The 10,484-nt window shown below is 47.5% G+C and overlaps 1 protein-coding gene and 2 long non-coding RNA genes across 3 annotated transcripts in view; 1 reads left to right on the plus strand and 2 right to left on the minus strand.

Annotated features, from left to right (window-relative positions):
* The window catches only part of LOC144333867 (uncharacterized), a 41,469-nt gene extending 33,089 nt beyond the window's left edge, over positions 1 to 8,380 (plus strand). Inside the window, exon 2 of the long non-coding RNA XR_013402963.1 lies at positions 6,009 to 8,380. This is a non-coding gene — a long non-coding RNA (uncharacterized LOC144333867). The remainder of the gene's footprint in view (positions 1 to 6,008) is intronic.
* Positions 1 to 8,403, minus strand: part of RAB10 (RAB10, member RAS oncogene family) — a 107,264-nt gene extending 98,861 nt beyond the window's left edge. The window contains exon 1 of the mRNA XM_015111864.3: positions 7,748 to 8,403. Coding sequence (XP_014967350.1) covers positions 7,748 to 7,874 — 127 coding nt within the window. The 5' untranslated portion in view covers positions 7,875 to 8,403. The remainder of the gene's footprint in view (positions 1 to 7,747) is intronic.
* LOC144333863 (uncharacterized) lies at positions 821 to 3,965 on the minus strand. The gene is made up of 3 exons (XR_013402959.1): positions 3,869 to 3,965; positions 3,103 to 3,332; positions 821 to 1,774 (listed from the first exon to the last, which is right to left on the minus strand). It is a non-coding gene; the product is annotated as an uncharacterized LOC144333863 (long non-coding RNA).
* Positions 8,404 to 10,484: the final 2,081 nt, after the last annotated feature.

Raw genomic sequence — 10,484 nt, forward strand, 5'->3', positions numbered from 1 at the left:
GGAAATATAGATGTGAGCCACAGCACCCAGCCTAATCAATCATTTCTAAAATGCAGATTAGTGGAACCAACCTACTCTTTCAAAACTTAGCAGAATCATCCTGACGACAAAATGTATATATTATACCTCTCTTAGGGACAAGAGGCTTTACCAACTTCATTTCTTACATGGAACCCAGAGACTCCAATTCCCAATGAAAAATATTCCCTGTGAAAAAAGGAATAAGCCTAGTGGTGGAGAAAGGATTAATGACACTGAAAAGTGGCACATCCAGTATATAAACAGCCCACTAAAAACCTGTGCTTTGAACTTGTAATTCCCCCATCACTAAGTAATGCATTCCTGAGCTCATACTACCAAGATGGTTATGGTCAAATCAACAACTGAAATCTTCTCATCCAAAAGTTGTAACTCTCTTAAGACTACTTTTCAAACCTTTCAATTTTTTTCTTTTTCTTTTTATTTTTTTTGAGACGGAGTTTTGCTCTTGTTGCCCAGGTTGGAGTACAATGGCACGATCTTGGCTCACCGCAACCTCCACCCCCCAGGTTCAAGCGATTCTCCACCGATTCTCCTGCCTCAGCCTCCCGAGTAGCTGGGATTACAGGCATGCGCCACCACGCCCGGCTAATTTTGTATTTTTGGTAGAGACAGGGTTTCACCACGCTGGCCAGACTGGTCTCGAACTCTGACCTTAGGTGATCTGTTTGCCTTGGCCTCCCAAAGTGCTGGGATTACAGGCGTGAGCCATTGCACCCGGCCCCAACCTTCCAATTTCTAAGAGCAGTCTTGCCCTATTAAGCCAAACAGTTAATATTCCTTTTTTTTTTTTTTTTTTTTGAGTCAGAGTCTCACTCTTGTCGCCCAGGTTCAAGTGCAGTGGCATGTGCTCGGCTCACTGCAATCTCCACCTCCTGTGTTCAAGCAATTCTTCTGCCTCACAGCCTCCCAAGTAGCTGGGGCAACAGGCACGCACTACCATGCCCGGCTAATTTCTGTATTTTTAGTAGAGATGGGGTTTCACCGTGTTGGCCAGGCTGGTCTTGAACTCCTGACCTCTGCTGATCCACCTCCCTCAGCCTCCCAAAGTGCTGGATTACAGGCGTGAGCCACTGCGCCTGGTCACAGCTAACATTCATAAGTCCGATCCCAATCTACTTCATATAATGATCAGAAAGTAGGTAAAAGGGAAAAATTTTAAATAAGCTACCGCCAATTCGTATTAAGAGGATCTTGATTGTACCACCTGTCTGCCTACCTGCCTGCCTTCATTATTTATCGTGCATCCATTAAGTGCAGGTACTCTTCCAGGTGTTTAGCATACGAGGGGGAAAAAAAAAAAAAGACAGAGACTTCTGCCCTTGTGCAACTTATATTCTGGTGCCCTTGGATGCGTTTTGAAATTGGTTGAGTATAACATACCAGTAATTTGTTCTTTGCAGCAGTCTCCAATAAATCTGACCATTTATATAACACATAATTTCTAATATGGATGTATGAGCATTGAAAATATACAGAAAAATTCAAATACAGTAGTCTTTGTGAACACCATCCTATAAATCTATAAAAATTATTTCTTCAAAAAACCAACAGCCAATAAGAAATTTAAATGACCGCACCTAAAATAATGAGGGCCTGCCTTATTTTGGCAGTCAGGTCCTTCTGAACACCTGCAAGATAACTACTTCCATACAAACCTCAGGATGTTGTTTTTGTTTTTTCACACAGAGTCTTGCTCTGTCACCCAGGCCGGAGTGCAGTGGCGTGATCCAAGCTCACCGCACCCTTGAATTCCTGGACTTAAGTGATCCTCCCACCTCAGCCTCCCCTGTAGCTAGAACTACAGGAACAAGCCACCATGTCCTGCTAATTTTTTGTTTTTGCAGAGATGGGGGTCTATGTTGCCCAGACTGGTCTCAAACTCCTTACCTCAAGTGAACTTCCCAACTCAGCCTCTCTAAGTGCTGGGATTACAGGTTTGAGCCACCATGCCCAGCCCTCAGGATGTTCAAGTGACCACTAAAAAATTTCATTATAATTTATACTTAGAGAATGCTCTAGATTTTAAAAACCCAGCCAGACATGATGGTGCTCCCCTGTAGTCCCAGCTACTTGAGAGGCTGAGGAAGGAAGATTGCTTAAGCCCAGGAGTTCGAGGCTACAGTGAGCTATGATTGCACCACTGCACTCCAAGCTGGGTGACAGAGTGAGATTTAATCTTTTAAATAACAACAACAACAAACCCTAGTCACATGGTAAAATTTAACACATTCCTAAAAGTAGTCTACTTTCAAAGTATTTCTAGTCATCTGCACATTGACCAAGTGGTTACTTAACATTGCTTAGACATGTACCATCCAGTATGGTAGCTACTAGCCACATGTAGCTATTAATCACTTGAAATACGCCTCTTTAAAATTTATGTTTTCATTACATAATATACATCCATGTAGAAATACACCTAATCTAAAATGAGATGAGTTTTAAGCATAGCTTACAAACCAGAGAAAAAGAATGTGAAATATCTCAACAATTTTAATTTTTTTTTTCCTACAGACAGGGTCTCACTATGTTGCCCAGGCTGGTCTTGAACTCTTGGGCCCAAGCAATCCTCCCACCTCAGCCTGCCAAAGTGCTGGGATTACAGGTGTGAGCCACTGAGCCTACCCTCAACAATTTTTAAATCCTGATTACACAATAAAATGACATTCTAGATATGAGTTAAAATATATTATTAAAATTTACTTTGTAGGCCGGGCGCAGTGGCTCGAGTCTGTAATCCCAGAATTTTGTGAGGCCGACCGAGATGGGTAGATCATCTGAGGTCAACAGTTCTTGGCCAGCCTGGCCAACATGGTGAAACCGCGTCTCTACTAAAAATACAAAAAAATTAGCTGGGTGTGGTAGTGGGCACCTGTAATTCCAGCTACTTGAGAGGCTGAGGCAGGGAGAATTGCTTGAATCTGGGAGGCAGAGGTTGCAGTGAGCCGAGATCATGCCACTACACTCCAGCCCGGGCAACAGAACGATACTCTGTCTCAAAAAAAAATTTTTTTTTACTTTTTAAAATGTGACCATTTGGCCAGGTACAGTGGCTCACACCTGTAATTCCAGGATTTTGGGAGGCCAAGACTCCATCTCAAAAAAAAAGAAGTGGCTATTAAAAGTAATATATGTGGCTCACATTATTTCTTTTGAACGGCACTGGTTAAATGCAATGGTAGACTTCTTTTTTTTTTTGAGACAGAGTCTCCCTCTGTTGCCCAGGCTGAAATGCAGTGGCACTATCTCGGCTCACTGCAAGCTCCGCCTCCAGGGTTCACAAAATTCTCCTGCCTCAGCCTCCCGAGCAGCTGGGACTACAGGCGCCCACCACCACGCCAAGCTAATTTTTTGTATTTTTAGTAGAGACGGAGTTTCACCGTGTTAGCCAGGATGGTCGCGATCTCGTGACCTCGTGATCCACCCACCTCGGACTCCCAAAGTGCTAGGATTACAGGTGTGAGCCACAACACCCGGCCCAATGGTATTTTAAACCTGTGGACAGAGCTAACATATGAATGTGTTCAAGCTGTACTCAGAATCATTTATTTTCTCAACTTACACTATTCAACATCTTATATATGAAAACATTTTTATCTGAAAGTATGAAAATGTCAGAGTCTAGGCCGGGCGCGGTGGCTCACGTCTATAATCCCAGCACTTTGTGAGGTTAAGGCGGGTGGATCACCTGAGGTCAGGAGTTCAAGAACCGCCTGACCAAAACTACTTAATTTTGCCTACTAAAACTACGTAATTGGCCAGGCGTGGTGGCGTGATCCTGTAATCCCAGCTACTCAGGAGGCTGAGGCAGGAGAATCGCTTGAACCTGGGAAGCAGAGGTTGCAGTGGGCAGAGATTGCGCCACTGCACGCCAGCCTGAGCAACAACAGTGAAACTCCATCTCAAAAAAAAAAAAAAAAAAAGAGGGCGGGCATGGTGGTTCCCACGTGTAATCCCAGCACTTTGGGAGGCTGAGGAGGGCAGACCACCTGAGGTCAGAAGTTTGAGACCAGCCTGGCCAACATGGTGAAACCTCGTCTCTACTAAAAATACAAAATTAGCCAGATGTGGTGGCATATGCCTATAATCCCAGCTACCTGGGAGGCTGAGGCAGAAGAATCACTTAAGCCAGGGAGGTGGAGGTTGCACTGAGCCAAGATCACACCATTGCACTCCAGCCTGGGCAAAAAAAAATGAAACTCCATCTCAAAAAAAAAAAAAAAAGAAAGAAATTGTTTAGTGGAGCACCAACAAATACTTGGGTACCACAGTGTGCAGGATGTTCAATCCATAAAATAACATCTTCTGCCACACCTCCACAGCAGAAGAGTCACATATTCTATATAGAGCTAATATAATATGCACTGTGCTCCTACAAAGTGCCTGACCCTGGCACCATGTGAAGTGCTTTACTCTCACTAACCCATAAAATTCTCACAACTACCCTATGTGGTAGATACTACGACTGACATTTTTTTTTTTTTCAGATGGAGTTTCACTCTTGTTGCCCAGGCTGGACTGCAATGGCGCGATCTCGGCTCACCACAACCTCCGCCTCCCGGGTTCAAGCGATTCTCCTGCCTCAGCCTCCCGAGTAGCTGGGATTACAAGCATGCGCCACCACTACCAGCTAATTTTTGTATTTTTAGTAGAGACGGGGTTTCTCCATGTTGATCAGGCTGGTCTCGAACTTCGGACCTCAGGCAATCTGCCTGCCTCGGCCTCCCAAAGTGCTGGGATTACAGGCGTGAGCCACCGTGCCCAGCCTTATTAACACTTTTAAAGAGCCTGAAGCCAGAGAGGTTAAGTAATCTGCCAAAGTTGCACAGCTAGTAGTAACCTGTGGAAACAAGATTCCAACCCAGCAGACTTGATCCAAAATCATCACACATCTTCCCAAGTAAAAGGAATACAAAAATATTATACCATTATCTTACAGGATTGAGTTTTAGTTGGGGGGCATGTACTCTTTACAAAAAGATTGGAGTAGGCCGGGCGCGGTGGCTCACGCCTGTAATCCCAGCACTTTGGGAGGCCGAGGCGGGCGGATCACAAGGTCAGGAGATCGAGACCACGGTGAAACCCCGTCTCTACTAAAAATACAAAAAAATGAGCCGGGCGCAGTGGCGGGCGCCTGTAGTCCCAGCTACTCGGGAGGCTGGGGCAGGAGAATGGCGTGAACCCAGGAGGCGGAGCTTGCAGTGAGCCAGGATCGCGCCACTGCACTCCAGCTTGGGCAACAGAGCAAGACTCCGTCTCAAAAAAAAAAAAAAAAAAAAAAAAAAGATTGGAGTAGAGACAGTTAATGTTTTGCTTCCTACTCTCCAACCACACTGTTCCTAAGGATAGGTTAAAGTTGACCACATAGCCGGGCGTGGTGGCTCAGCCTGTAATCTCAGCACTTTGGGAGGCTGAGGCGGTGGAGTGCTTGAGGTCCGAAGTTCAAGAGCAGCCTGACCAACATGGTGAAACCCAGTCTCTACTAAAAATACAGAAATTAGCCAGGCATGGTGGCAAGCACCTGTATCAGAGCTACCCAGGCAGCTGAGGCAGAACTGCTTGAACCCCTGAGGCGGAGGTTGCAATGAGCCGAGATCACACCACTGCACTCCAGCCTGGGTGACAGAGTGAGGTTCAGTCTCAAAATAAATAAAGAAAGAAAGAAAGTTGACCACATGAATTAAATCCTCAACCTTACTATACATTTGTTCTATGCTCCCTTTTCCAGAAAGGCCCTATCCCACCCCTCTGACTCAATTCCTATTAGTCCTCCAGACTTCATTTATTTATTATTATTTTTTTGAGACTAAGTCTCGTTTTGTTGCCCAGGCTGGAGTGCAGGGGCACAATCTCAGCTCACTGTAACCTCCGCCTCCCAGGTTCAAGCCATTCTCCTGCCTCAGCCTCCTGAGTAGCTGGGACTACAGGCACCTGCCACTACGCCCGGCTAATTTTTGTATTTTTAGTAAAAATGGGGTTTCACGATATTGGCCAAGCTGATGTTGAACTTCCGACCTTATGATCCGCCCGCCAAGGCCTCCTAAAGTGCTGGGATTACAGGTGTGAGCCACAGCGCCGGCCCAGACTTCATTTTAGGTATCATCTCTATGTAAGTCTACTCAAACTCCTCACGATTTAGACTAGGCACTCTTCCTCCCTATGCTTACTACTGTAGCATCTTACTGGAATGCTCCTCAAGGGGTCTGTTGTGTTCATTTATTCTCAGTGCCTAAGAACAGTGCCCAGCATTAGATGCTCAATAAATATTTGCTGACCCATCTGATCACCTAACCCCAGCCAGCTACAGCTAAAAGTGGAGTGTTAAAAGCAAACTTAGTGCTAGGGAAGTGCTAGCGCTAAGTGCTAGTATTCTCTAACCCACAAGTTAGAGAACAAGCCCTAAGTTTCATGAAATTTATGACAAACCAAGAAAACAGTATGATACTCTGGAAATAAGGATTATGATAATTTGCCTCCCAAAAAAGGTGAGCAAAATAAAAATCTATTTAAAAAATGACTTGTCCAATTTAATTTCTGTAAAATGTATTTTGTGAGAACGAAGCAGCTGATATTTGTCACAAAAGAAAACCCAAACCAAATATTTCAGTAACGCTATATAAATTGCTTCAAATCAGCTTAATTTTGACAATTCCCAGAGTTCAAAGACGACTGCAGTTGCTTTTTAAAATCGTCTCAATATAAAATTACATTTAAACATGGGTTCAACTGCACGGCCACAATGCTGAGAGCCATGTGTCTTTTAAGAAATGTATTGGGGAGCGGATGGGTTTCACAATTAATAAAGCACAATTAGCGTCAGCGCCACTTAAATTTTCTACCCAGATTCAAAAGGGACTTTCCTAGAGCTTTCCCTTTTCCTTTCCTAAACGGGAAATTCGATTAAAAAGGTCACTCTTCAGCTCTTACTGCCACACTAAGTAATTCTGAAACACGGTGAAAGTGCATTGTAAGTCCATAGGGCTATGACTGGCAAAATACTTTCCTGTAAATACTAGAGTCAAATAAAATAGAAGAGAGAACTTGACTTCACTCTGTTGGGTTTGAGGACAGAAACTGATCATCTTCCTCAGATTACTGCTTCTGTTGATGTCTCGAAAAGCGCTGAGGCAAATATGCCAGAGTCCCGCCCCAAGCGCGAAGAGCCTCCGATTGTTTGACACATCAATGGATTAGTCAATGAGGGCAACTCACTTTTCCCTTCTAATTTACCTTAATTATCCTTCTCAGAAACCCTCAAGTTTACTCTAAGTTATGAGCATATGGAATCTTCTCTTTGCCCCAAAGTATAAATTCAGGCCTTTCCCAAATAGCTAGTACTGCTTCAATCGCAACCACTGAAATAAATACTTTAAAAATATCACACATCTAGTAATTCCATGCAAATGTGGAAAAAGCCAGTCCAGTCGCCTGAAGAAATAAGGTTCTGGAACACGGTTAAATGGTGCATATTTTGTAACAGAAGGCACTGAGCATAGTGGGAGACTCGAAAGCAAAAGACCGGATGGAAATCATGGGAAGACCCCGCCCCAGTAAGCTCGATGCCGATTCAAACAGTAACTTGGATCTGTCGTTTGGAATCGGAATCACTGAAACAAAGGCGTATATTACGGGAAGCAAGATGTCTGGAGTAAAATAAACGGTTTGCAGCTACCGAGACTGTACACCGTCCTCCCACAGGTCTTACCTATGGTGGAAATAAAGGTAGTATTGAAGGCATCATCCGAAAAACGAAAAAGGACGCAGGTCTTCCCCACTCCCGAATCCCCGATCAGGAGCAGCTTGAAAAGCAGGTCGTACGTCTTCTTCGCCATTGGGAGGAGCGGCTCGGGCTCTCGCCGCCGGCGGCCCCAAGGGATCGGTCCCTCTCACTAGGGCCAACTCCTCACTCGGGCGTTCTCAGGCCGGAGGACCGGGGAAGCGTGGGAAAAAGGAAGGCTCGAGAGGGCGCGGGCGACCTACGAACAGCTTCGGGGAAGCCCCGACAGTGGCGGCGTCCAGTGCCTCCGAGGGCGGCGACCACAGCTCCGCAGCCTCTCCCAGCCGCTCCGCCCGGTTCCGGGGAGTCGGTCGGGACAAAATGGCCTCCCCTCCCCCCTCAGGGCTTCTCGGCCGGGACGCTCCCACGGGCGAGCAAGCCTGCTCTGCCGTCGACGAGGCGCGGCGGGCGTGAGGACAGTCTCTCTCGCGAGCAGAAACTCCGCGCTAGCACGCGGCGAGGGCAGCGAAGAAAGACCCCCAAGTCGACGAGCTCAGTTACATAGCCCCAGGAAACCGAGCCGCCCCGGCCAGAGCCACCTTTTCCCCGTGCCCTCTCACGCCGCCGTGCGCGCTGCCTGAGACGCACGCAAGGACGTACGCCCGCCCTTCCCTCACGCCCTAGCCCTGCGGTTCGCCTCTGCGCACGCGCACAAGAGGGCAAGGGGCGCGCCGAAGTGGAGAGTGGAATGCTCGGGTATCCAAGCCTCAGTCTGAGGCTGGACCCAGAGGGGAGAAGGGAGGGGCGATAGAGGGCGAGGCCGCGGGCGCGCTCCCTGTAGCCGCCTGATAGGGTGCGCGGCGTTACGAGCACGCCCCGCGGGAGCCGCTGCTTAGCGACTGCGCAGGCGCAGCCCCCCCCCCCCCGCTTCCCCCCCGAGACACCCTTCCCGAACCCTGCACCTCCTTCCAGTCCTGGGGTCTCCCGCTGGACTGCGCTGCGGTTTCTCTGCCCAGCGTTTGTCGGGTGTATTGAGTTGGAGGTCTTGGCGCAGCGACGGGCTTGGGTGGCCATGTGTTCCCATGTAGGTGGAGCTCGTAAACGCGAGAAAAAACTGCGCCCTGGGTCATTTAATAGCCTCTTTGCTAGAACGAGACGCCTCCCGGCGTGCCCCCTTTCCAGGGCCAGGCCTGACGGGGAAACATGAGTGCTCCATCCCGGTTGACTTCAAGAGCAAGAGTTTGAGATGGAAAAACTGGCCACGCTGCTCGGGTTGGGATGATGTAATCCTCACAACCTCTTCCTGGGCGAGGAGAGGAAGGCTGAGGAACACCTGGGCGCAGGAAGAACCTCCCCGCGAAGTAGAAGGGTCTGTGCGGTGCTCAGAGAACCTGCTTCAGGCCTTTGCCGTCCTTTAGGAATCCGGGAGAACCCGAGAGCTCTCTGCAGAGGAGGTGGGGCCTCTGCCTGCCGCCAGAGTCGTACCACTGGGTTGAAAATTGAAAGGTGGTCAAGCCTATCCCCAGTCCGACCCAGCCTGCTTCCTCGCATTTTCTTTCTTTTTTTTTTTTTTTTTTTTGAGATGGAGTTTCGCTCTTGTTGCCCGGGGTAGAGTGCAATGGCACAATCTCGGCTCACTGCACCCTCCACCTCCTGGGTTCAAGTGATTCTCCTGCCTCAGCCTCCCAAATAGCTGGGATTACAGGCGTATGCTACCACGCCTGGCTAATTTTTTCTATTTAGTAGAGACGGGGTTTCACCTGTTGGTCAGGCTGGTGTCGAACTCCTGACCTCAGGTGATTTGCCCGCCTCGGTCTCCCAAAGTGCTGGGATTACAGGCGTGAGCCACCGTGCCCGGCCCCTCGCATTTTCTTTGCATTTGCTTTACCTTCTGTTCTCCCTCCCCATCAGTCCTATTTACACAGCCCTTTTTCTTTCCTACCCTTCTGTAGTTGCAATATTCATGCTGCTGACCTTCCATTCTCAGGGGCATCCATCCCTCAAGCACACCTAGGTGTGATGGCACAGGAGTTGAACCTGGTGAGCTGGTTCAACCTGATAAAGTGGAAAACGCTGAAACGTGGAAATCAGGAAACGGATAGAGAAGTAAAAACTACATTTTCACGCACACCACCCCACGATCGCCAAATCACCAAAATGTGGATTTGATATGTAATTAAAGTTAGACTTTCTGGCAATTCCGTTTTACATTTCCATTTTATGTTTCAGTCTTACATTTTTCCTTTCTTCCCAGCCACCCCTAAAGCGTCCTTAGCAAAGATACTTGTCTTCACTAATACATCTTTCTCTTCAGTTGTTTTCTCCAGTTGCTCCTAGTCTTGTCACTTAAACATTTTTTTTTTTTTTTGAGACAGAGTCTTACCTGTCACCCAGGCTGGAGTGCAATGGCACAATCTCAGCTCACTTCAACGTTCGCTTTCAGGGTTCAAGTGATTCTCCTGCCTCAGCCTCCTGAGTAGCTGGGATTATAGGCGCATGCTACCATGCCTGGCTAATTTTGGTATTTTTAATAGAGACGGGGTTTCACCATGTTGGCCAATCTGGTCTTGAACTCCTGACCTCAGGTATTCACCTGCCTCGGCCTCCCAAAGTGCTGGGATTACAGGCATGAGCCACTGCGCCCAGCCTCACTTAAACCTTCTCATCTTCTCTGAATCATTCTGACTCCAGTCGGGAATGCCTTATGATAATAACAATTCTAAAA

Source organism: Macaca mulatta, chromosome 13, assembly GCF_049350105.2.
Source record: "Macaca mulatta isolate MMU2019108-1 chromosome 13, T2T-MMU8v2.0, whole genome shotgun sequence".
Taxonomy (NCBI): Eukaryota; Metazoa; Chordata; class Mammalia; order Primates; family Cercopithecidae; genus Macaca; species Macaca mulatta.